This window comes from Panthera onca, chromosome B1 (assembly GCF_046562875.1).
Source record: "Panthera onca isolate mPanOnc1 chromosome B1, mPanOnc1 haplotype 2, whole genome shotgun sequence".
Classification (NCBI taxonomy): domain Eukaryota; kingdom Metazoa; phylum Chordata; class Mammalia; order Carnivora; family Felidae; genus Panthera; species Panthera onca.
Window position 1 is genome coordinate 136,362,043 of NC_138342.1, and position 26,466 is coordinate 136,388,508.

General features: G+C 37.0%; 1 protein-coding gene across 18 annotated transcripts in view; it reads left to right on the forward strand.

The window, feature by feature from the left end:
- Nucleotides 1–25,932, forward strand: part of RAPGEF2 (Rap guanine nucleotide exchange factor 2) — a 254,465-nt gene extending 228,533 nt beyond the window's left edge. For 8 of the 18 annotated variants that reach the window (XM_060653863.3, XM_060653860.3, XM_060653859.3 and 5 more), the window contains 18 exons: nt 1,499–1,606; nt 1,695–1,898; nt 1,993–2,101; nt 2,569–2,815; nt 6,865–7,022; nt 7,636–7,876; nt 10,061–10,444; nt 11,323–11,534; nt 11,627–11,750; nt 12,365–12,388; nt 13,378–13,601; nt 15,021–15,227; nt 17,151–17,303; nt 18,073–18,195; nt 19,393–19,618; nt 20,177–20,736; nt 22,714–23,019; nt 23,866–25,932. In XM_060653863.3, coding sequence (XP_060509846.3) covers nt 1,499–1,606; nt 1,695–1,898; nt 1,993–2,101; nt 2,569–2,815; nt 6,865–7,022; nt 7,636–7,876; nt 10,061–10,444; nt 11,323–11,534; nt 11,627–11,750; nt 12,365–12,388; nt 13,378–13,601; nt 15,021–15,227; nt 17,151–17,303; nt 18,073–18,195; nt 19,393–19,618; nt 20,177–20,736; nt 22,714–23,019; nt 23,866–23,891 — 3,636 coding nt within the window. In that variant the 3' untranslated portion in view covers nt 23,892–25,932. The remainder of the gene's footprint in view (nt 1–1,498; nt 1,607–1,694; nt 1,899–1,992; nt 2,102–2,568; nt 2,816–6,864; nt 7,023–7,635; nt 7,877–10,060; nt 10,445–11,322; nt 11,535–11,626; nt 11,751–12,364; nt 12,389–13,377; nt 13,602–15,020; nt 15,228–17,150; nt 17,304–18,072; nt 18,196–19,392; nt 19,619–20,176; nt 20,737–22,713; nt 23,020–23,865) is intronic. The other 10 variants (XM_060653869.3, XM_060653867.3, XM_060653866.3 and 7 more) reach the window with 4 other exon arrangements.
- The last annotated feature ends 534 nt before the right edge of the window (nt 25,933–26,466 follow it).

Below are 26,466 nucleotides of genomic sequence, written 5' to 3' on the forward strand. Positions count from 1 at the left end.
AAAATTGTTTGTTGGTGGTGGAAGTTGGTAATATTCAATTTATGATTTATGAATCTGTTTTCTTTTCTTTTAATGTTTGTTTTTGAGAGCAAGTGAGCAAACAGGGGAGGGACAAAGAGAGGGAGACAGGATTTGAAGTGGGCTTTGCACTGACAGCAGAGAGCCCAACGTGGGGCTCAAACTCACGAACTGTGAGATCATGACCTGAGCCGAAGTCGGATCCTTAACCAACTGAGCCACCCAGATGCTCCTGAATCTTAGTTTTCTAACCTGTAATAGGCTACTAAGACTTTTAACTTGGCTTCTCAGCTGCAGAATTTTAATTTTATTAAAAGGTCGGGTGTTAGATATGGTTTCAAGGGAGATGTGATCAGGGTTTCCAAAATTTGAAAAATGGACAATAGTGATAGTAAATGACCAAAAATTAATATAAATATCAAGGCTTGACTCCTGAGTGTATACTAACTATAAACAGTATTTAACTGTAGTTAAAAATTAACTATATACCATCACCTTTGTTTCTCTACTGCTAGAATAATGTGCTTAATTTTCTCACTTTGATTAAAAGGGGAGATGGTTTGATTAGAGGTTAAGATGTTTGAAAAAAAAATCTGTGGAAAATGTATGTTATTTAAAATTTAGAAAATAAAACTCATAAATAAAACAAGTACTTTTATAAAGTTGCAGTTATACTCCATTTAGTAAGATTTTGTTGAGAATTCACTTTATGCTAAGACTTGTAATAAGTCTTAAGGATGTCCTGAGAACATAACAGATAAAGTTGTGCACATGGAACTTATTATAGTCTAATGAATGTCACAATCCTCTTGCTGGGTACATCACAAATAGTCTCTAACTGTGTGTGCGTGTGTGTGTGTGTGTGTGTGTGTGTGTGTGTTGGTCTGTATAAAGGAGGTGTAGGGCTCTGTGAAAACACATGTGCAGTTTAAGAAAAGTCTACTCATTTTTCCTGAAGAATTGGCAGTGTTAAAAGCCTCCTGAATCTTAATGTTAGCAAGTAAGATGTAATTCCCAATAACTTTCAGCTAGCTCCTTCCTTTTTATAACTTTTTCCCTTATAGATCTTTCTAGGCTTAATATTATTCATTCCTTTTGTCTCTTCTGCCCTCTACTGTTATTTTTTAGTTTCTGTCTTCTTTTGTCTTATATTAATTTATTTTGGTTTTATTATAGCTTTGTTTTTATTATGACCTGTTTCAAATATATTTTGAGAGTAAACAAGATAGAAGAAGTTAATTACTATCTTTCACAGATTCAAAATCCTTCTTAGCAAAACAACAAAAAGTCTATACTCATAAATATACATAATTTCAGAAGGTCATTTTCTTATGAATAAAATCCTTGCTGTGAGGGGTTTTGTTGTTTATTTTGTCCATTGTTACTAAGTAAACTGTTCAGTATCTTTTTTGAAATGACTTTAATTGCAGATTTTTAGCACTAAAAAGAAGAAAACCTGCTAAAACCATTGATTTTTCAGGTTACACGGGTAGTATTATTGTGGGTGAATAATCACTTCAATGACTTTGAAGGAGATCCTGCGATGACTCGATTTCTAGAAGAATTTGAAAATAACCTGGAAAGAGAGGTAATATTTTTGATGAAAAAAAAGTCATCAATTTTAAGTTCATTTAACTCAGCCTATTTTTGAAACCACTCTTTCTGAACTTTTATAGAAAATGGGCGGACATCTAAGGCTGTTAAATATTGCATGTGCGGCTAAAGCAAAAAGAAGATTGATGACATTAACAAAACCATCCCGAGAAGCTCCTTTGCCTTTTATCTTACTTGGTGGCTCAGAGAAGGGATTTGGAATCTTTGTGGACAGTGTAGATTCAGGTAGCAAAGCAACCGAAGCAGGCTTGAAACGAGGGGATCAGGTATATTTCTAAATCCAAACTGAAGAGTGATTATTGGTGCCTTTTTCTTCAATCAGTTGGGATACTGAAATGAATTTCATAATTTTATTTTTAGATATTAGAAGTAAATGGTCAAAACTTTGAAAATATTCAGCTGTCAAAAGCCATGGAAATTCTCAGAAATAACACACATTTATCAATCACTGTGAAAACCAATTTATTTGGTAAGTATTTTTGCATACTTTAATCTGTCTACTTTTGGTCTTTTTTTCCCCACATTTATGTCTTAATCATGAAAAAAGTCATTTTTATAAGTAATATTTCAAATATAAGAATCAAAATATTCACAGTAAAATGCATAGATACAGATAATTATGTAAGCATGTATGTAGATCTAAAAATCTAACTTGAGAACCATAAAGATTATTTTTATTGATAAATGTTTAAATACCTATTATTTTTAAATACCTAAAGATTTAAAGAGTGTATTTAACTTAGTGTGAATGGAAGTGACAGAGCAACACAACAAAGAAGATTCTTGTGGTCATTCATTGGAGTAGTATTTTTCCATGGGATTACAGTTTTGATAGTTGAAGTATACACTTGTCACCTGTTCCTGAGTCCTACAATTTCCTTTGAATTGTTTGGATTTCTTATAATGGGTGTTTTATGGTGTTTATTTCCATTTTAGTATTTAAAGAACTGCTAACAAGATTGTCAGAAGAGAAAAGAAATGGTGCCCCTCACCTTCCTAAAATTGGAGACATCAAAAAGGCCAGTCGCTACTCCATTCCAGATCTCGCTGTAGATGTAGAACAGGTGATAGGACTTGAAAAAGTAAATAAAAAAAGTAAAGCTAACACTGTTGGAGGAAGAAACAAGCTAAAAAAGATACTTGACAAGACTCGGATCAGTATCTTGCCACAGAAACCATATAAGTAAGTGTCTGTATGAATTTTCTGTGTGTTATTTTATTGTGTTAAAATGATATGCAAAGGTAGTGATATAATTGATGTTTACGCATGTTCTCAGGTTTTATGGCTGACCTGTCTTAGAAGCAATATTAGTAATGATTTTAATCTCATATGTTTGCCACTTACTTGGCCAACCCAAGCTTTATTAGAGATAGTTTAGCATCTCCTCGTTTTTTTTTTTAATCATTTGTACTTAAAAAAAAAATAAGCATGTGTGTTTGCTCATGTTTCACCCATGGTTTGGAGTTGTTTTTGCTACATTTCTTTGTTTCTGGATATCTTGTCTACCATCACTGTCTGCCCTTTGTCAACCAATCATTGCTTCTTTTGGTTGCTACTACTCATCCTTGCCATTTTCTTTTTTCCTCTCTGTTTTCATTTATTTAACTGTTTCCAAGATATCACCAACCAAGCACAGAACTCCTTTCCTTCCTTCCAGTTGCCTGGACAGTCAGAATGTCAGGTATATTGTTGAATCTCTTCTTGGCTGCTTATTTATCCCAGGAGCTCAGACTAGACAAAGTTATAGGTGTCACACTTTTTTAGTCTTGTTTGTTTGCCTGTTCGCTTGGTTATTTCTTCATTTTAGCTCCTTCTTAGTCTAGAGATCTTTTATAAAATTCAATTACCATTAGCCAAAGTTGTTTTTCTTTTTAATGTTAAATAACAATGATGTACCAAATGCATTTATTACATATTCCTCAAGCTACAATGAAAGATAAGTTGCAAAACATGTAGGTATTTTCTTTCTTTGATAATTGAATGGCTCTTCTAGAGGAACAGTAGATATTCAGAACTACATCAAACATTTCTTAAATTCCATTTCATATAAAAATTTTTATCTACAGATTGGAGAGATATGGTCCAAATATAGTATTGATGGGAGAGTCAAACTTGTGTTGTCCCCACTGAATATAATAACTGGTGGTTTTGTATCAGTTTAAAAAGACTTCTACAATAGAGTCCTAAGGATAAGCAATGAGTATGATGGTTTATTTATAGACTTGAGAGCATGTTTATATTGAGTAATTTTTAAATAAATGATGGATTAGGCCTGTTAGCATTACAGAAAATAGAAATTGATTTTTAAAATGACCATTCTTGATAAAAATTTTAATATAAAACGGGCAAAAAGAATCACTTAAATGTAGAATTATTAGCAGCACAATAACAACAACAACACAATCTGACAGTCATATTGGACCATGAACCTTAAAAAAAAGTCAAATAAAAGTCAGCATGACCCTGGCAAGTATTAATAGAAATGTGACATGGAAAAACTGGGATATAAGCCATCCACACTACAAGACATTGGCAAGGAACACAGTATGAGAATATTATGTATAATTTTGTTTTATATGTATTTAAAAAGATATTCAAAAGCTAGAGAAGGGAAAAGAAGATAATAAGATGTGTTGATTTTTAAACACTGAGGAAACATCTTAATTTGTATTTAAGAAAATGTAAGCTGATGTCTGACTCTTGGTTTTGGCTCAGGTCATGAGCTCACAGTTTTGTGAATTCAAGCCCCAAATCGAGCTAGAGTGAAGCCTGCTTGGGATTCTCTCTCTCTCCCTCTGTCTCTGCCCCTCTCCCACTTGCACTGTCTCTGTCTCTCTTGAAATAAGTAAACCTAAAAGGAAATGTGTGTCTCATTTTAAGTATTTTATTGTAAAAATTATTTGAAATAATTCATGTATATAATGCAACTGAAATGAAAAAATTATATTTAAAAGCAGGCTTGGGGCACCCGGGTGGCTCAGTCGGTTAAGTGTCTGACTTCAGCTCAGGTCATGATCTCGCGGTTCACAAGTTCAAGCCCTGCGTCAGGCTCTGGGCTCACAGCTCAGAGCCTGGAGCCTGCTTCAGATTCTGTATCTCCCTCTCTCTCTGCCCCTCCCTCCACTTGTGCTGTGTCTCTTTCTCCCTCTTTCTCAAAAATAAACATTAAAAAGAAATTTTTTTTTTTTTAAAGTAGGCTCAGTAAACTGTAGGATCTATTATATGGTATGATAGACTTACTACTAGTTACTACCTAAATTTTGCTCTCCTAGAAATCAAAGATTTTTACAAAGATTTTTTTTTTTTTAACAAGGCCATTAAACTAGCCAATGAGGCAGATTTTCTAGATATACCGTGTCCCTCCCTCCCGACCCCCAACACTGTCAGTATTACAGAAATTATGATGCTGGATGGTGGCAAACGGGCAAGGATAGGTATGGGAGAGGGATGTGAATAGGGTGAGAAGAAAAGGGTGAGGCAAGAGGATTATAGGAGTCAGATCTGGTTGTCAGGTAAGTAGAGAAAGCGTGATGAATACTGAGAAAAGAGAGAATAAGTCAATAAACTATAAAATCAACGAAGGCTAAAAAACAGTTTCAGTAACCATGAGAAGAGTTGGAGAGGTCAAACAATAGATATGCTCAGAGAGGGACTTTTCTGAATTAAGTCTTAACTATAAAGTAGTTCCAATCCAAGAAAGTATCCTCATGTCTGTGGATAACAGAGATATATAGGCAAGAGTTATTAGATCTTCATTTTAGGTGTGAAAATGTTGCTGAGAAACATTTCTTAAGAAGGCAGCTCTAGTGTTTTTAGCCATTTGTGGCCATCGTGACCCAGTTGGCTCTATATCTTTGGCCCGAGCCCATAATTGTTGTCTTATGTCCTGGATTACATCTGATACTTTTGGCAATAAAGATGGTTTTATGTGGTTGAGAAATGAAATTCTACTAATGTGAAAGTTTTAATGTTTCACAGAACATTAATATTTCTCATCTTTATGTGCATGCCTATATGTGTTTAAATGGAAATTGGATTTTGTCACGGACTTACCTATGAATTTGGAAGAATTTACACTAAAATCATCTTTAATTTTTCTGTCGACTTTAAAAGAAATATCTTATCCTTGTTTCTTTAACTTTATAATTTCCATCCCCCCCCACAAAATAAAGAATGCTATTATATATTTTTTTTAATTATCATAGCCATTAAAGATAGTAGGTATTATGATCAGGCTCTAATGTCTGAGAACCTAACTGATGCTAAATGTCTTAATTTTATTTATGGCACCTTGGACACCCAACCAAAGAGTTTTCTTTCTCTTCATTTCTAATTTCTAGAAATTAGAACTGTGACCATTTGCTGATGATCTAGTTGTTTTGTATGTGTCCATCCATGTTTGTTATTTTAATTTTAAAAGTCTCTTTTGGAAATAGTGTGCCCTTCAAATCTAGAAATTTTTAACTGTTATTAAATCATGTTTTTAAGAATTGTCCACAGTAACACGTTTTATAAAGGTAAATGAGTTTGTAGCTATCAGTAATAAGGAGTATTTCTCTGGGAATTTAAATGTCTAACTAGAAATTTTGAGTAGAGAACTAAAAATAAAACATGAGTCATTAATTTCCTTTGCCTCTTCTTTGATGCTAAGAAATATTACCATGGACCCCTGCTTTTTTATGCTTTGTATAATTAAGAAACAATCCCGGTGTCAGGGTTTCTTTACATTTGACTCCATAGTGATCTCATTTATTTCTCTGAAACACTGGAGAATGAAATTAGGACAGTTTGGATTTTTCTCCTCTGTTTTACTTTGTTTCTTCAGTTCTTAAAGATCAGATTATAAAATGATTTATCATTCTGATACATAAATCACCAGTCGAGTGAGACTAAATACACTGTTTTTAATGTGCTTATTCTTAAATCTATTTCCAGGAGTAACTAGAGCTTATCTTTTCTTGACAATACTGAGAGAGTACTAATATTCTTTGTCTACTGAAAGAGGCATAGGTTTTAGGGTGACATATGCTTAAGAAACAGCAAATAAGTTGAGTTAGATAATGCATAAGCAGTAGTTGCTACTGAATTTTCAACCAAATTTATTAATGGTACTTTTAAATGAGCTGTCTTATACAAATATGTTTTATTTATGGTCTGTGTCTATTATATATTGATGAGTTATAACTTTTTACTTGTGGATCATTTATTCTCTAATTTTTCTCTTTGTTCAGTGATATTGGGATTGGTCAGTCTCAGGATGACAGCATAGTAGGATTAAGGCAGACCAAGCACATCCCAACTGCATTGCCCGTCAGTGGAACCTTGTCCTCCAGTAATCCCGATTTATTGCAGTCACATCATCGCATTTTAGACTTCAGTACTACTCCTGGTGAGCATCGCCTGTGCTGCTTTTGTTTTCTTGTAGTAATCTGTTTTCTTCTAACATATGGTAATGCTGTATGTTCTTGGTTTGGCATGGATTGTGTCAAATGCTCCAAGTCAGAATGAACCTTAAATTTCAAACCACTGGAATCAGTTCTTTCTTATTCTTCAGACTAATTTGATATGATCCTGGGCAAATTAATCTCTGAACGTGTTTTCTCTTTCATAATAATAACACATACCATGCCAGTTATTACTAGGTCATGTTAAATAGAGTAAAAGGAATATATTAGATTAGCTTAATGGGATTTTCAATATAATAAAGATGAACTTTAGATTTAAATTTTTCCCTTTTTTGCTACCAACCTGAGAATTTTATGTGCTGCTGCTGTGTACTGATGTTTGTATTTGTGGATCATTCAGGTATCTGTGGGGAAAAATATGTTCATGCAGCAGATCAGTATGTTGACTTATAGAATCTTTGAAGAAGGATTGTAACGAGGGAGAGATGCAGGTTTAGCATTTATCTTTTCTAGGGAGGTTTTCCTGATTACTTCACTTAATTGTATTACCATATGCTAAAATCCTTTCCACTTACATATGGCTTTTCTTTCCCCCAGACTTGCCAGATCAAGTGTTAAGGGTTTTTAAAGCCGATCAGCAAAGCCGATACATCATGATCAGTAAGGACACCACAGCGAAGGAAGTAGTCATTCAGGCCATCAGGGAGTTTGCTGTGACTGCCACCCCGGATCAGTATTCGCTGTGTGAGGTCTCTGTCACACCTGAGGGTGTAATCAAACAAAGAAGACTCCCAGATCAGCTTTCCAAACTTGCTGATAGAATTCAGCTGAGTGGAAGGTATACAATATATCTGTCCTATTGGATTTCTTTAACCCCTCTTCAAACCCACACCAAAGTCTAAGAGATGAACACTTTCAAAGGGTTTTTAAAATGAGTAAGTACCCCTGCAAACGAGAAAGAAGACTTATCCCGTTCTCCAAGAATTGGTGAATCAAAGGAAATGTACCCAGTAGACTGCTGACCCTCACAAGGATCTCTTAAGACCCTTTTGAAAAGGAGGGCACTGTGACCTGAATATTGTTATTGGCTGTCAGGGCACAGGCAGTCACTTCTTACACTGGCTGTAGGACACCAGGCTGGTGAAGTCACAGAGCTAACGCTGATTCTCTTTCCTGGATGTGTACATTCACAAACATGTTTTTAAATCATATTCTGTTGTCAATTGCTCCTGCCTACTCAACTTTTCTAGGAGCTGCAATTGTTTAGATGGAGATATCAATGACCATGTGGCTGGCTAATGCTGCCTTTTATTGTGTGCTACACTGTGAAAAATACCTCCCTCTAGAACAAACTTTTGGTTGCTTCAGAGCTTGGTCTCCTGCTGCATAAGTGCTTATATCACATATTACTTGCAGGGTAACATTGTACCTGATTTTGTCAGTCTCCTGAATTTCCCTTGATAATATGTAATGTGTGTCCTCAAACCACAAATTAGTGAAAGTTGAAAAAGCAGTTACCTTTTGGCTCTAATTTAAAGACTAGATTCTGCACTCACTGAATATTAAGTGTTTTCATAAATCACTTTTTTTTTTCTTTTTTTCTTGCCGGATGGAGTCCAGCAAATTCTTTTTGTACTTGAATTTTCCATAGTATAAATCTGATTTAATTCATTCAAAACTTCCTTTTTCTTGCTATCAACTACAACTTTATTACTCTTCTTCACTTTTACTTTATTTCCAACCCTGACACCAGCAGTTAGTGTTGTTTTAGGAGATCAGTTTTTCTCATTATCATTTGAAGGCACATTGCTATATCTGTAACCATGATGGAGTTCTACAAATCTCCATTGAGGTGCAGATTCATGGCTCACAGTCAAGAAAATTATATATGAATACATGTCATGGGCTTCATGAGTAGTCAAAACTGGGAATGTTCAATCTGTGGATGTGAAGGCCTCAAGGTATGTGTTTTCCGTCATGGTCGCTTTGGTGAAAGATGCAAAAGGCCAGTTTGGCAAGACTCCCACTGGGCTCATTCTGCTTCTGTCTTTATGGAATTTGGCTTAGGAAAACATCTGTCTACTAAACCAAAAAAACAACCCCACAGGGCAAACATATGGATTCTATTTTCAACAAGTTGTTTACAAAGAGAAAGGAGTAATAATGAGTTCTCGTCTCTGTCACTGATAGTAACTATTCATTAATATTTGGGAGCCTCTGTTTCCTCATCTGACAAGAATAATACCTGCCCCACTTACTTGTAGGGTTTTTGTGAAAACCAGATATTTAAAAGTTAAAGATCGGGGCGCCTGGGTGGCTCAGTAGGTTAAGCGTCCGACTTCAGCTTAGGTCATGATCTCGTGGTTCATTAGTTAGAGCCCTGCATCAGACTCTTCGCTGACAGCTCAGAGCCTGGAACCTGCTTCAGGTTCTGTGTCTCCCTCTCTCTCTCTGCCCCTTGCTCTCCCCCTCCCCCCAAATAAATAAACATAAAAAAAAAATCTATTTTGGCCTTATTGTACTCATAGTATCAGATAGAAGGGAATATCTTATAGGTTTCTTTGGTATTTGAATAAGTTGGTTCAAATTGGATCACGTTTACCTATTAAATAGTTACAGACTCTCTCTAGGAAAACAGGGTGATGACCTGTGTCTGATCTCTTCTGCCTTCCTTAGACCCTGTTTTCTTACTTAAACTGAAATTTTAAATTGAGCTATTTTCTGTCACTTTTAGCAAAAATACATAAAATAATCTGGAAATCAGGGAAGGGCAGGAGAAAAATACATGACAACTGGTACAAATGAAATGACATGTGATTTATTAGCTCCCATCAGTGACTTCCTGATAGGTGATTCTATGAGTTGGTGACTGGGGCAGCAGCTGTATTCTCTGTCCTTGTACAAGAGAATTCTTCCATCACTCACAGCCTGTTCTTGCAAATGTTGTCTACAAAGTAGCATCATTCTTTCAAGTAATGTCATGAGACTGCTGCTTAGGCTTAGAATTGTGTGTTTTTCACAGGTATTACTTGAAAAACAACATGGAGACAGAAACTCTTTGTTCAGACGAAGATGCTCAGGAGCTGTTGAGGGAGAGTCAAATTTCCCTCCTGCAGCTCAGTACTGTTGAAGTGGCCACACAGCTCTCTATGCGGAATTTTGAACTTTTCCGTAACATTGAACCTACTGAATACATAGATGATTTATTTAAACTCAAATCAAAAACCAGCTGTGCCAACCTGAAGAAATTTGAAGAAGTAATTAACCAGGAAACATTTTGGGTAGCATCTGAAATTCTGAGAGAGACAAACCAGCTGAAGAGGATGAAGATCATTAAGCATTTCATCAAGATAGCACTACACTGCAGGGAATGCAAGAATTTTAACTCAATGTTTGCAATCATCAGGTAAGTGAGCATACAGGTCCTAAGACTCAATTCAGTTTGCAGATCAAAAATACACATCAGTCCAGGAACACCGTATAATTTCTATAAGTGTAGTAGCTTTTGATTGAATCATATTGAACAAGTCCTTTTCTCGGAATCCAATGATTCTTAATTTAAAGTCTCTGGTGAGCTACATGTAGAGCCCAGAAAAGCTCTATTCACTACTTTTTTTAGTTCTGCGACTTAGGGCAAATTATTTTAATTTCTCTAGACATGAGTTTATTTCTCGTAAAGGAACAGTGCCCCAAAGAAGGATCAAGTAGATTAAATGATATTATGTATGTGGACTTCTATCAGCCGGCATGAGGCAGATGCCCACTAAATGTTCATTTTCATTTTCTTCCCGTGTAAGTGCTTATACTGAGGCCGGAAGACACTACAAACTGAAACAATTAGCAATATTGCTATTCACGGGGATTATGAATCATTGTCTCTCACTAGGAGTTTGATCATATTGTCATTACTGTTAGGACTTTTATTTTATTCCTGTAGGATACTTGGCCAGTCTGTTTTATCACCAGCCTATGTGCCAAGCGCTTCTCTGCGCATGGAAGCAGAGCTGCAAAACAGATGCTACCCTCATGATACTTCACATTCCAGTTGTTTGTCCATAATAAACAGACTAGAAGGGTCTGAAGGGTAATAACCCTTGGCCCTGACCCTGCTTCTGTCTTCAATTCTCATTACCCAGAATTATTAGTAGTTTCTTATGAATCCCATAAATTGCTATGCATATACAGCATAAACACAGAGGTATTATACGTTTATAAACAATATGCTATTTTTACTTTCTTTGTTTCGTAAGAATGAGTCATTTAATTTCCTTTTTTTCCTTTCAGTGGCCTAAATTTGGCACCAGTGGCAAGACTACGAACCACCTGGGAAAAACTTCCCAATAAATACGAAAAGCTGTTTCAAGATCTCCAAGACTTGTTTGATCCCTCCAGAAACATGGCAAAATATCGCAATGTCCTCAACAGTCAAAACCTGCAGCCTCCCATAATCCCTCTATTCCCAGTTATCAAGAAGGATCTCACATTCCTTCATGAAGGTAAGTATAAAGTAGATTTTCTGTCTTCACTTGTGGAAGCACACAATAAATGAATGTGATAGGATTCCCTTTTTCTTCTTTGCCAATTATAGGAAATGACTCAAAAGTTGATGGGCTAGTCAATTTTGAGAAGCTAAGGATGATTGCAAAAGAAATTCGTCATGTTGGCCGAATGGCTTCAGTTAACATGGACCCTGCCCTCATGTTCAGGACTCGGTGAGTGTGTCCTCTTCAGTAACACGTGTAGGCTTAGAGAAGTTTGGGTTTAGAGGTCTCCTAATAAATGAGAAATTTTTGAATATTTACATTTGTAGCTTGGCAGAAATTTTATTAGGTTGTGGCGAGAAACCCCTGAGCTCTAATTTGAAATAAATGTCTTATTCGGCCTCAGGTGCACTTTTGACTGTCCGTAAAAAACAGTTTGTCCTGCAGAAATTTTTCATTTGACATGAGGTACAACTATTCCTTACTTGTCAGAACACTGGTTTGTAGAGCTTAAAACTCATAACTGATAGTATGAACTAAAATATGTAAAGAACCCAAACAATATGGGCTCAGTATCCATGCAATGGATTTAGTTGGCAGTGTAGTCAAAAATGATTAATCCAGTGAAGGAGAGGAGTTCTTAGAACAAAAAATTAACCGTATCTGTCTCTTGAGCCAGAAAAGTATTGCGGGTACAGTTGTGTGTGTGAGGTGATTATGCAGTTTAATGTTTGTGAGCTTCTAGTACTGCTTATCCAAAAGTCTAGTCCTTTCTTTCTGAGCTTGTGATCTTTCTGTCTCTCTTTCTACACCCATGCTTCAATCTCCATGGCTCTCACTTACAGGAAGAAGAAATGGAGGAGTTTGGGGTAAGTGGTGGAGACCTTGCAAACCCACACACAATTCTTATTCTGTTCATTGCATTGTTTTCTTACCTGCTGTATTTTCTGATGCTTTGCATTTTCTCTTAACCCTCTTGCTGACTTCACGTTTAATCTGTTGGGGCTTTTGTTTTTGAGGTCATGATCCATGAGAGCTGTGAAGTGGTTGATGATTGTTCTGGGGAACTGTAGGCCAGGCATACTTCTCAGTCTTCAAAAAGATTTTATTTTAATATGATTTGTGTACTTGGAAATGGAGAAAGCCTAATGTGGGGTTACGGGAGGAAGAACATTAAAAGGAAAAACTGTGCAATTTAAATACTATTGCACAGATATTTAAGTAAATATATATAATGTAAAAAGTGCCCCAAGGTGTTAAAACTACAGTTTTTACAGCTCAACTAACTACTGTTTTCATTCTATAAACCGATACTTTTTAAACATAATTCTTAACAATTCATGTGCTAGTTTCTATATATATATATGTTTACATTTGCATGATCATTTTATTAACAGATTGACCCATATTACTTTAAAAACTCTTTCACTCAAGGAAAAAGAAAACGATTGTGAACAGTGTAGCTAATTTTATTTAAACTTATGTAAAATATCCTCTTTAGGAGAAGTAAATTTCATGTAAATCTCAATGATTTTTAACTGTGTATTGCATGAGCTCCTATATATAATCAGTATTTGCTGGCTTCTATGAAAGAACTGCCTTGAATGCTCTGTAGACGAGAAAAGCAGAATTTCCGAGTTGGACTAGAAACATATATATATGTATGTTCGTATGATTCTTTTTTAACTTGAAAAAATTTAATCTATATTAGTCTATATTTCCTTGTAACAGTTTACTTACCAGAATGAGGCATGTGATCTTTTGAACGCAGAATACTTGTGTAAGTCTTGGCATGTTTCAAATAGATAAAGGAACCCCATGGTAGAGTGAGCTGCATATCTGCCTTTTCATCTTCCAGGTCTCTCAGCCAGGGTAGTACAAATGCAACAGTGCTAGACGTTGCTCAGACAGGTGGTCATAAAAAGCGGGTACGTCGTAGTTCCTTTCTCAATGCCAAAAAGCTTTACGAAGATGCCCAAATGGCTCGAAAAGTCAAGCAGTACCTGTCCAATTTGGAGCTAGAAATGGATGAGGAGAGTCTGCAGACCTTATCACTGCAGTGTGAGCCAGCAACCAACACATGTGAGTTTTTCCTTAAAGCGGCTGCAGAATCTGAAATGCAGATTTGTTTCCTGAGCAGTGGTATGGGCGGCGACAAGTGGGGCTTAGCGCAGAGGGGGCAGTAGCATCCTGGCAACATACTAGCCCCTCCCTTGAATGCTGCCGTTGATCCCATGCAGTACTGGCCTAGGCCAGGCCTCCCGTCCAACTCACTTGGCTTGGGCAGGGTGACCACAGAGACTTAGGGGGACGGCTGTTTCCGTTGTGTCTTTGTTGTCTCACAAAGATACTTCCAAAGTGATGGGCAACCTGAGAGGCGAGAGTGGTGAAGGGCCTGCCTCGTCAGAGGGGTCTGTGACTAGGTGCACCTGCTGCCTTTTATACCCTCAGCCTGACAGCGCCGGCAGGAAATTGGCCTGGCACAGGAAGCAGTGGTTCTGCTGCACGGTACCAAAACGCAGCCTAACGTGTAGTTTCCCAGCCTTCAAAAATCTGACCAGGCTAGAAATGGGGGCAGTTTTCTGCTTGTTTTCATCTGCATTCGTGTAAGATCAAGGCATTTTCCATTTAGGACACTTCCGGGTCTTTTATGGACAGGTTTGAAGATACCCTTGATAGAATTTAAATGTTAGATGAGTTGAGAAGATTCAAGTTACTAGATTTTCCCAGGACGCTGAAGAGCTTGTCCTCTGGAGTCAGATTGGTTTGAGTTCAAATCCTGTTTGTTTCTCCAGATAGCATCGTCCTCTTAGGCAACTAACTTGAGCTCCCTAATCCTTAGCTTCTTTACGTGTAAATGGAGGAAGTACATCCGTGTCATTGAGTTGTTTTGAATGTTAATACGTTATACATACAGCATTTTTAATTGTCCTATTCAGATTGTCTTCTATATGCCATGGAATTATATAATCAGTCTAATATTCAAGCAGTATTGGTTGCTATTGGCTAACATAGATAATTTTACCCATAGGAGAGAATTTAAGAGTGAAAAGATTACAGTTAATAAATACCATTTATTAAATAAAAACTAAGCTCATACATGTCAAGGAATTTTGACCTCCATTTTGAAAAACAATCCTAATAATTTTCCTGTTGTAGATTTTATCATATATTTCTGCTTTTTATATACATTCACACAGCATATTGAACTCTCCACATTTTTCTACTTTTATTTTTAATGTGGTATTTAATAGTATAATCATCATTTGTGACAGCTAGTTTCATAAAGTAAATATCTTTGTCCTGTCAGGCCTATATTATTTTCTGTAACTAGGGTTCCCTCCCACCCCCATTTCTGCCCTTTATGTGGATAACAGGAAAAAGACATGATACACATTTTCGTGTTCTAAAGTGTAGAAAATGCTTATGCAGTTCTGAACTTGTATATAGCTACTAACTTCTGAAATTTCTTGTTCTGTTTTTAAACTAAACAATTAACAGTGCCTAAGAATCCTGGTGACAAAAAGCCCGTCAAGTCTGAGACCTCCCCAGTGGCTCCAAGGGCAGGGTCGCAACAGAAAGCACAAGCCCAGCCACAGCCCCAACAGCCACCGCCACCACATAAAATCAACCAAGGACTGCAGGTTCCTGCTGTGTCCCTTTATCCCTCGCGAAAGAAAGTACCTGTAAAGGATCTCCCACCTTTTGGTAGGTGATTCAAATCATATCCTCTTTTGAGGCTATTTGGTGTCATGTTTTTCAGATTAGGAAAAAATCCTTACCTTGAATAACTCTAATATACTTGAGTCTCTATTTGATTGTTACCTCTTAGTAAAACATTAATGTTCAGAAAGTTGAATTTTACTGTTACCAGTGGAAGGGACTGTTTACTGTTTATTCTATAGAGTGTCTCCTTGAATCATGCTCATTTGTTATTGGTAGGGGAGGGCGTGTGAAATGGAAGTGTTAGTATATATCTATTAGTTTTGTCCCTTCATGTAAATGGTACAACAAAGTTATATTTCATAAAATGTATGGGTTCTTTTTTGTACATTTATGTGAAAGGAAACAATGTTAATAAAAGGGGGAAAAAAAACCTTGTGGTACAGTTTACTTAGATAAAATAGGGTATTGGTCACTGAGCTATTCCTACCCAGGGACACCCTGTCCTTATGAGGTGGGCAAGAGTCTTCCGGTAGGTCCTTCGTATACTTTATCTTTGGCTCTTTCTTCCTGGTCAGCATATATGCCATTTGTTGAATTTGGGGAAGAGTGACAAAAGAATATTTTTGCTTGACATTTCCCCTTTGATTTGTATTTGTATTTGTATTTGTATTACTCTCCCTATCACAGACTGAATTACAGGTTTCTTTGTCATCTTATTAATATTCATATCTTCCTAAATCCCCTGCAACCTGACTTCTATTTCCTCTTTTACACTGACCTTCTTATATGGAAGTTTATCAGTCTTTCTTTTACTTAAATATAACTTTTTAGCCAAATGTGTAGGTGTGCCTGAATATAAAGCACTTTTTTAATCTCTGCATAATGCTGGCCTTGGAATTTTTTCCCAAATCACAACTATTTATTCGTACAGCTTTAGTGTAGCTAACATTTTCATGCATGTTGTGTATATCAGCATGTATATACATAAATATTGCTTTAAAAGTGGTCTTTAAGTAACTGTATTAAAACAAGATCAGATGTTTACATGAGGTGAAATGAAGGCTTAAATCTGTGTTAAATTTCACCGCCTCCTTTTTAATGGATCCTGGTAAGTCTAAGAACATTAAAACTATTGACTGAGGCAGTGTCAGGTGTTTTCAAGTATTTCTTTGTCATTCAGAAATAAGGCAATTGAGAGCGCCTCATAAGAATACTAGAGGCTTTGTAAACTATTTTAATGTGACTCCCCCATTTCTAAAAATATTTCTTGGGGGGGGAATCACCTTATACTGGGATATGTAATCCTTTTCTTCCACCCTCATCCTTCTTGATCCTACGCTTGGCACTAGATCACTCCCTTCTGAAATCGTCTCCTGTGGTTTCTGTGACACAGGGCACTTCCATGGGTCTACTTCTGCTTTTCTTGCATCTACTTATTTGATCGAATATTAACTTCATGGAATTCCCTAGAACGTTTTTATTCACTTTTCTTACTACCTCTGGTTAGCTCTTGGCTCGTTAGTTTTCTCCCATCATTCCCACTTCTCCTGAGCCAACACATCCAGTAATACCAAAATACCTGTTTGAGTTCACCAAAATACTCAGCCTTGAATTCTAATAATAAATATTCTTAGCTGATCACTTTTGTCCTAAATTCTAATATTTTCAAATTGTTCATTTTTTTTCTTCATTGTTGTCTGATGTCAACATATTGTTGAATGAATGTTGATTAAGATTTAGAATCTAAAGTAAAATATCAAAAGCAGTCTGTTTCTAGCACTCCAGCAGATACCAGTCAGAAACCACATTACAGGTACTGTGTGCCTTCTGTAAGCTTGCTGTTTATACCATGATGATATTACAAGTAGGTTGAAACTAAATGTAATATTAAATCATCCAAAAAGATTTTATTCATGTGATTCCTTTTTACTCATGAAAATACATATTTCTTTCTTTCTTTTATAGGCATATACTCTCCACAAGCTTTAAAGAAAATTCTTTCTTTGTCTGAAGAAGGAAGTCTGGAGCGTCATAAAAAACAAGCAGAAGACACTATATCAAACGCATCTTCCCAGCTTTCTTCTCCTCCCACTTCTCCACAGAGTTCTCCAAGGAAAGGTAGAACTAAATTACTTACTGTTTTCCTTTATAGCAATCTATACATTTCAGCTGCAATAAATTCCAGATTTATATATCACATCATTTTTGATGTTCGGGTCATTTAAAATGATGTCCTATATAATGCCCAATGGATTCCACCCCCCCCCCCCACCCCTCCGGTTTATAAATTTGGAAGAATTTTGGTATTTCTTAATAGTAAATTGTGTTAAACTACATAATGCCGTTTAAAACATATATATATGGTTTTTATTGATTGTAAGTGTGGAAATAATTTTTATAGTAAAAGGTGTTCTAACTAAATATAATTATATAACATTAATTGCAGAGTAGAAAGCTTTAAAAACATAAGAAAACTAATATCTTCCTGATTTATTTTTTCATTGTATTAACACGGGTCTTGATTATCTTTTTTTTTTGTTGCTATTTTATTTTCAAAGAGATTAAATTTTTAGGCAAACTCACTTCTTTATGTTGATGCTTTCTTATATTAAAATAATAGTAATTTTTTGCTGAATAACCCTCCAAGTTCCTTTCTCTTTCTACCCTTTAACTGAATGGGTATAAACCAGTAATAAATGGCTAAGACAGTTTTCTCTAGAGGAAGGCCAAAAAGATGAATAAATTGTTAGATTTCACTGACATAACAAATACCTTTTCAGCTTTACTTCTTAGATATTTCAGACATGGATGCATTTTGTGTGCGTATCAGTCTCTCCTGTCCTTGTTAAATGGATACATCTAAATTCTTTTCTCATCCTGTTGTTAGGTGGCAGTGACAATCAGCTGAGATCTTTTGGCTCCGGGCAGTTGGACTTAACCAGTTCCTCCTCTTCTCTTGGAAGTGAGAACAGTAACAAGAATAACAATGCTCCACGGACCTATGGGATAGGTGGGGTTTACAGAACCAAAGACGGGGTGGGAAAGAGAGGAATTTTCTCATTATTAGTTAAGGAAAATGGGAGAATTCCTCTAAACGTCAAGTGCTCCACCCAAGTGATTATTCTTCTAGAGGTGTTTTTTTGAGAGGACTGTTCAGGGAACGCTTTAAATCTTGTCCATCAGAACTTTCAGTGTCCTCTAAAAAAAGACTTCTCATAGATGAATGCATTAAATCTTATCAAGACCTGTGCAACCTTTAAAAAATAAATCAGGAATTAACAAGTTACTGAAAGGATGGGGAAGTACTTATAGAAGGTAAATTAGCAACATTTAGGTGTTCTAGATTTAATTTTTTTATTAGGTAAGTGGCATTGAAAAATCTGCATCGCATACACATGATCATATAAAACCAGTATTTTAAGTAATGTGAGATCTATAGTAATATTGTTTAAAAAATGAGTACTGAGAAAGAAGATTTGAATTTTTTCATTAAAAATATCAAGACAAGCACCTCTTTCTTTGTGGCTTTCAAAATTATTTTTAGCAGCAAAGGAGAGTTAAGGGTCCTTCAGGACATCTGTTTAGACATAGTGATGGTCTAGGGAGAAACTGGAGATTTTTGCACATTACATCCTCCAGAACAATTGGCTTCTTTGCGATTCATCCAATATAATATTAATACTGAAAAACAAATGGCAAAAACCCAAAGGTATTTTCTTCAGGTATTTCAGGTATTATTCTTATATGTCCACTTGAAATGGTAAGACAGATAACTTCGAGCTGAATATTCTCTGCCATAAAGTTCTAAAAATTAAAAACTTCATTGGAGATTACTGACTTTGCAGTTAAAAAAATACTTTTAAACTTGATCATACTTATTCTTCTTAGTTTCTTTTATATAGACTAATAGTAGTATTATTTATACCTAAAGGAGCTAAGAATAGTCAACTAGTGCCATGATTTCTGCAAAAACACATAACAGTGTTTCTTTTTTTCTTCTTTAAACTTTCATGAAACATGTTAAATTTCATTTGAGTAAAAGTTTACCTTACCAGTCACCCAAGTCTCCACAAGTAAAATGGTTTTTCCCTCACTTCAATGGTGGTACCTTTGGCCTGCATTTTGGTTTTGCTTCTATTTGGTAGACTTCAGTTTTATGTTGTAAACCTATGGTGTCTAATTAATATGGTCGTTATTTCCCATGCAGGCTACACTCTGGCTCCCAGTGGTACTGTGGATAATTTCTCAGATTCTGGTCACAGTGAGATTTCTTCACGATCCAGTATTGTCAGCAATTCTTCCTTTGACTCAGTGCCAGTCTCGCTGCATGATGAGAGGCGCCAGAGGCATTCTGTCAGCATTGTGGAGACAAACCTCGGTGTGGGCAGGATGGAAAGGCGGACTGTGATTGAACCAGACCAGTACAGCTTAGGGTGGGCAGCGTTTCTTTAGTGTTCTTTTACATTCCTTCTTCCAGTCTTTAAAAATTAGTCCTTTATTCTGGATGTGGATTTCTGTTATTTTACCTAATGCCCAAGGAATGCTCACCCATCCCAGTTCTAATTTTTACAATTTCTAGATTAAGTTCCGTGCAATCTTTGTTGTATGCACTGCTTTTCAAGTTAGCTTTATTCTTGGAATACAGTTGCTCTGTGCTAAAGGAAGAGGCTGGTTTCAGGATGTACCAGATCCTGTGTGTGCGCTGCCTCCCTGAAATCAGATTATGTTGACTCGTCCTTTAACCTTCTAAGGAAAGGGTTCCTTTATTATATATAAGCAAGTTGTTGTTCTTTTCCCTCTGTATCGGTGATGACAAGGTGAGCAAACTGGATGTGGCAGAACCGGCCAGGAGAATGAAACTCGGGGGTGCTTTTATCCTCTTCCTGTGATGAAACAAAGCCACCTTTCTGGGGGGGAGAAAACGTATTTTGGTTTTATATCATAGATTAACAATCTTGCACTTTTTCCCCTTTTCATTTTCAACCACGTAGGTCCTATGCACCAATGTCTGAGAGTCGAGGCTTGTATGCTACAGCTACAGTAATTTCTTCCCCAAGCACAGAGGAACTTTCCCAAGACCAAGGGGATCGTGCGTCACTCGATGCTGCCGACAGTGGCCGTGGGAGCTGGACGTCGTGCTCAAGTGGCTCACATGATAATATACAGACCATTCAGCACCAGAGAAGCTGGGAAACACTTCCATTTGGGCACACTCACTTTGATTATTCAGGGGATCCTGCAGGTTTATGGGCCTCAAGTAGCCATATGGACCAACTTATGTTTTCTGATCACAGCACAAAGTACAACAGGCAAAATCAAAGTAGAGAGAGTCTTGAACAAGCCCAATCCCGGGCAAGCTGGGCATCTTCCACAGGATACTGGGGAGAAGACTCAGAAGGTGACACAGGCACAATAAAGCGAAGGGGTGGAAAAGATGTTTCCATTGAAGCCGAAAGCAGTAGCATCACCTCTGTGACCACAGAAGAAGCCAAACCTGTTCCTACGCCGGCCCACATAGCTGTGACGTCGAGTACTACAAAGGGACTTATTGGTAAGCTTATCAGAGAGCTTTGTCAGATCTCACCTTTCAAAAGTAAAATTATGTGTTCATGGTTCTTTTCCTCATCTTGACCCACCCATTGTTGTCGGGGGCTTCCAAATTAGCGGTATGTTCAGGATTTTGAAATAAGAGTAGTCAAGAGCCCAGGTTCCGTGGTCAGGTACATACAGATATATTCCAGCATAATAAACAGTCTGTACATTTTAGCAGTCAAGATCAGCAGATTATCATTATGGATGTTTTCTTACCTTTTAGGCTAAAAGTATCAGAAGGATGCCCATTCTTTCTAAAGGAAGAATTTTTTGCGTAATTGGAGCTGTTTTAAAAGTTCTATTTTGTTCCTTGAATTCTACTTAGAACTTGACACTTTGCATATATAAATCTTCCATTCACTTTTGTTATGCAGACAAATCATGTGCTGCACACTGTAGAACAAGGAAGAGGGTGCTGAGAAGTAGCATAAAGCATAAGAGCATAGGCTACGAATTTGGCGGATTGGGGGTTGAATCCCTGTTTGCCACTTTACTAACTTTGTGACATATGGGCAAGGTACTAACCTATATCTGCTTCTTCCTTTGTGAAACGAGCTTAATAATTTCTATCAATACGGTTGATGTGGGGATTAAAGGAACTCAATGGAAAGCACTTAGAACTGTGCCTAGATAGTAATTTATAAGTATTTGAAAGATGTTTTTGCTTTGCTGCTGCTGTTTCTCTTATGAAGTCTCTCATGTTCCCCCATTCCTATCAGGTTGTATTTTCTATGGCATAGTCAACATCTACCTAACTGAAGTGTAGGAATAAATTACAGGATACAGAGTCAGAGACTCTATAAATATAGAACGGAATTTATTAATAGGGAAATTGTTATTTTGCCATATAAATAGTCATGGATGGATAACAGTTAATACCTTGTCTTGGGTTGCAATTTTTAAAGCAATTAAATTAATTAATTAAAGAAATTAATTTAATTAATTAATTAAAGAAATTAAACTTTCTTTTAACAAACTAATACTTAGAATTTTTATTGCAAAGACGGGAATGAGTTTCATTCCTAATAACTGAATCTATGAAGTTCCAGAAAATAAAACTCTCATTCTACTTGGCTTCACAGATTTCATGTTCTAGGCCATGAACGTTAATAAAGGACTTTAAAAGAAATACATACCTTATAGTTTAGAGTTTTAAAATTTGTGTCAATTTTTGCACGACTTTTCCAAATTTAATTCTCTTTTCCAAAGTGAGGTCCAAGACCTGAAAGTAATGTACGATTGATTTTCTGCCTGACAAGGGTAAATGCCCAGGTAATATGGACTAGCCTACCTTGTCCTTAGGGTAGGGGGAGAAGGAGGAAGGAAACTTTTAGCAGGCACTACTAATATCTCCCAGGCATAATACTAGGATTTTATGTTTTCTCTTTCCTTAAACTTTCCAATAAACCCAAGGGTTAAGTGTTAACCTTATTACTATTTTATAGTTAAATGCAAGATCTGAAGTAGTCTGTTTAGTAACATCTCTCACCAGTTATTTTACCATGGTGATAACCATTGAGAATATTTGGCGCAATTAACATCCATTTCCTCGCCTGCCATATCCCCCACACAACATAAATCACATTTGTCATTGCACGGTGTTTGCTGTCTCAATAATTCGTTTTATAATTAAAAAAAATTTTTTTTAATGTTTTATTTATTTTTGAGACAGAGAGAGACAGAGCATGAAGGGGGGAGGGTCAGAGAGAGAGGGAGACACAGAATCCAAAGTAGGCTCCAGGCTCTGAGCTGTCAGCACAGAGCGCGACTCGGGGCTCGAACTCACGGACCGTGACATCATGACCTGAGCTGAAGTCGGATGCTTAACCGACTGAGCCACCCAGGTGCCCCAGTTTTATAATTTATTGTAAACATTTGTGGCATGAAATAATCGTCCACAAAATTTGCAATGACCGGTACATTGTCTTCACTACAGTGCGGAAGGAGGGCAGGTATCGAGAGCCCCCGCCCACCCCTCCAGGCTACATTGGAATCCCCATCACTGACTTTCCAGAAGGACATTCCCATCCGGCCAGGAAACCTCCGGACTACAACGTGGCACTTCAGAGATCTCGGATGGTCGCCCGACCCACCGACACAGCTGGGCCTTCGCCTGCACAGCAGCCACACGGGCCTCCAGCGAGCGGCAGGCCAGTGAACAAACCGCAGTGGCATAAGCCCAATGAGTGTGACCCGCGCCTCGCCCCCTATCAGTCTCAAGGGTTTTCCACCGAGGAGGATGGTATATATATGCATTCTTAAAACCATAGCATTAGTGTGTTCACTTATTCTGCCTGTGAGCTTTCGAGGGCATTTGTTTTCTTAATACCTTGGTCAGCTGCGTCTTTAGCCATATCCTACATAAGGAACATTTTGTGTTCAGAGTTTGTTCGTTCCTGAACGTGTTTAGAAATACCAAAGATTGCCGAGGGGACACTTGCAATAAAGTGTGTTACATGACTAGATTTCTTACTGATTCTCAAAGTTTCTCTGTGGAGATGTATTTGGACTTTTAACGAGATCCGAATGAAAGTCTGATAAAGAAGCATACCTTATAGCTTCTTTGCCGCCTTTCTATAAATCTACCTGGCCATGCTGGAATGAGGGTGACGGAGATCACCCTCTGCCCTTGTTTAACATGTTTTATTATGCAAATAATCATAATGGAAAAAAAGTAAAAGAAAATGAAAATCACTTCTAGTCCTACCTCTTGCAGATAGCCATTATTAACATTTTGTTACATATCCTTCTAGATTTATGTGTGCGTATATATTACTTAAAGTCCCATGCTGCTTCATAATTTTCAATTAATTTATTAACTTTGCAATCAGTAAGCATACGATATTTATATCTTCTACTGTGTATATTTAAACATATGCATCATATGTACTTTTTTTAAAACTTTAGTATTAATCATTACTTAGAAAAAAAGGGAAAAGATTTTAAGTGAGCTATACTAAAAACATAGCTATGGTATTTTTATTTAACCTATCAGTGAATGTATTCTCTCTAGCAAAGAAATGACTTGCCTGCTCACTTTTTTTTTTTTTTTTTCCTTTCCTTCTTTTTTTCCCCATTGTGTTTGCAGAAGATGAACAAGTATCTGCTGTTTGAGGCACAGGCTTTTCTGGATCCAGAGTTAGCCACCTAAAAGGAGAGCACAAGAAGACGTCCCTAGCAGTGGAGCCGTGGAACTCGAATTCTGAGGATGGTGGACCAGTTTGCCTCCTTCCCTGCCTTAAAAGCAGCATGGGGCTTCTTCTCCCCTTCTTCCTTTTCCCCTTTGCATGTGAAATACTGTGAAGAAATTGCCCTGGCACTTTTCAGACTTTGTTGCTTGAAATGCACAGTGCAGCAATCTTCGAGCTCCCACTGTTGCTGCCTGCCACATCACACAGTATCATTCCCAATTCCAAGATCATCACAACAAGATGATTCACTCTGGCTGCACTTCTCAATGCCTGGAAGGATTTTTTTAAATCTTCCTTTTAGATTTCAATCCAGTCCTAGCACTTGGTCTCATTGGGATAATGAGAAAAGCTAGCCATTGAACTACTTGGGGCCTTTAACCCATCAAAGAAGACAAAGAAAAACAATGAAATCCTCTTGAGTACAGTGCTTTGTCCACTTGTTTACAATGTCTTTTTTTTTTTTTTTTTTTTTAATGAATTTAAAGATTGTGTTCAGAGAGTAAATGTTCTATCCATTTGATGATCACAGTATTATTTTGAACCTTTAAGTAGGGTTGCCAGCCTGGGTTTCTAAAAAACCAAATATGCCGGACAGGGTGTGGTCACACCAAGAAGAGGGAAGACCTGGCTTGCGACCCTGTCTTCCCGTGTCCTTCTGGCCTCACCCGTGAAGTGCCCTATCCTGGAAGTAGAAGATGTTAGCCAATTACTTAGATACCAAGACACCTCATCCACTCCTTCCCCAGTGGGTGGGGTTCTTCTGTAAAACTGTTTGCACATGGCCAGGGGAGGGAAAAAGGACTCTTGTGTCCTGTGTCTGAGCCTTATGGAGTGCAGGACAGTGTCATTTGAGGGCGTGTCCTGCTCCATCGAGACGGATGGCAAACCCCGTTTTTTTAAGTTATGTTTCTTTGATTTTTGTTAAATTAGTTTTAGGGATTTTTTTTTTTTTTTTTTTCGTTTTTAAAGAGAAACGTTTGTAACTGGATAGCATTGCAGTGAAAGCAGCTTGGGATATTGGAGCTAACGCCAGCTGTTAATACTGCTCTTTCGAGACAGCCTCCCTGTACCGAACTGGCATTAGGGAATAAACAAGCCTTTAACGTGATAGAGGAACAAAAGATCAAAAACCTGACTAGACATGCCAGCCTTTGCGAGGTGGGTTAGTCACCAAAGACTAACCTGGAAGTGGCTTTATGGACGCTGCAGATAGAGAAGGCCTACGTGTAGCAACCACCTGCTCACAGCTGCTATTAACCCTATAGTGACTGAAATGACCCCTCCACTCTATTTTTGTGTTGTTTTTGCACAGACTCCGGAAAAGTGAAGGCTGCCAATCCGAGTAGTACTCAAATGTGAGGAACTGCTGGTCTTGGATTTTTTTTCCATTAAATTCAGCTGATCATATTGATCAGTAGATAAACGTAAATAGCTTCAAATTTTAAAAGTCAAATTGCAGTGTTTTTTCACTGCATCAAAACGATGTCAGTGCTTTATTTAATAAATCTCTTCTGTATCATGGCATTTGTCTACTTGCTTATATATTACATTGTCAATTATGCATTTGTAATTTTCCATGTAATAGGCATTATTTGCCAGTTTTCTTATATAGGCTGTGGACCTCATGTGCAGATAGACAGACAGAAACCTAGCTCTACCACAAGTCGCACAAACGTTATCTAAGCATTAAGTAATTGTAGAACATAGGACTGCTAATCTCAGTTCGCTCTGTGATGTCAAGTGCAGAATGTACAATTAACTGGTGATTTCCTCATACTTTTGATACTACTTGTACCTGTATGTCTTTTAGAAAGACATTGGTGGAGTCTGTATCCCTTTTGTATTTTTAATACAATAATTGTACATATTGGTTATATTTTTGTTGAAGATGGTAGAAATGTACTATGTTTATGCTTCTACATCCAGTTTGTACAAGCTGGAAAATAAATAAATATAACATAAAGCCTGGTCTCTATCCTTAATGAATCGTGCATGCTTTTTATTACTGAAGTGTAATAAGGCCTTTGGGTCTTACTGCAGGAGCAAGCCCTCAGAAGGTCAAGGAGATTTAGCCTAGTTAGTATAAAAACTACCTAAAACTATTCTTTTAGGTAGCTTAGATATTAGGTAGATACTAATATCACAAACCAAACCACATTCAGAATTCAGTGTTTCTTGAGATTCAGTGAAAAATAATGATCCATATATATTTACAGAGCATTGGTCTCTTCTCAGCTCTTTCTTTTCCAATAAAAATTTCTGTGGGACATATTTTAATTCCCAGTGTGCATAATGAGAAACAGGACCTCAGAGAACATAAACTGTTATTCACGATCATGACCACTAAGTTCAAGGTACAATGTAGCTAATGATTTGAGACTTCTGAGTACGTAAAATATTGTTATGTCTAGGAGTTGTGTTATTTGGTAAGTCTGAGTAATGCTTCAGTCTATCAGAAGGGCACTTATACTTAAAAGGTAAAAATCAGTTCAGCAGCA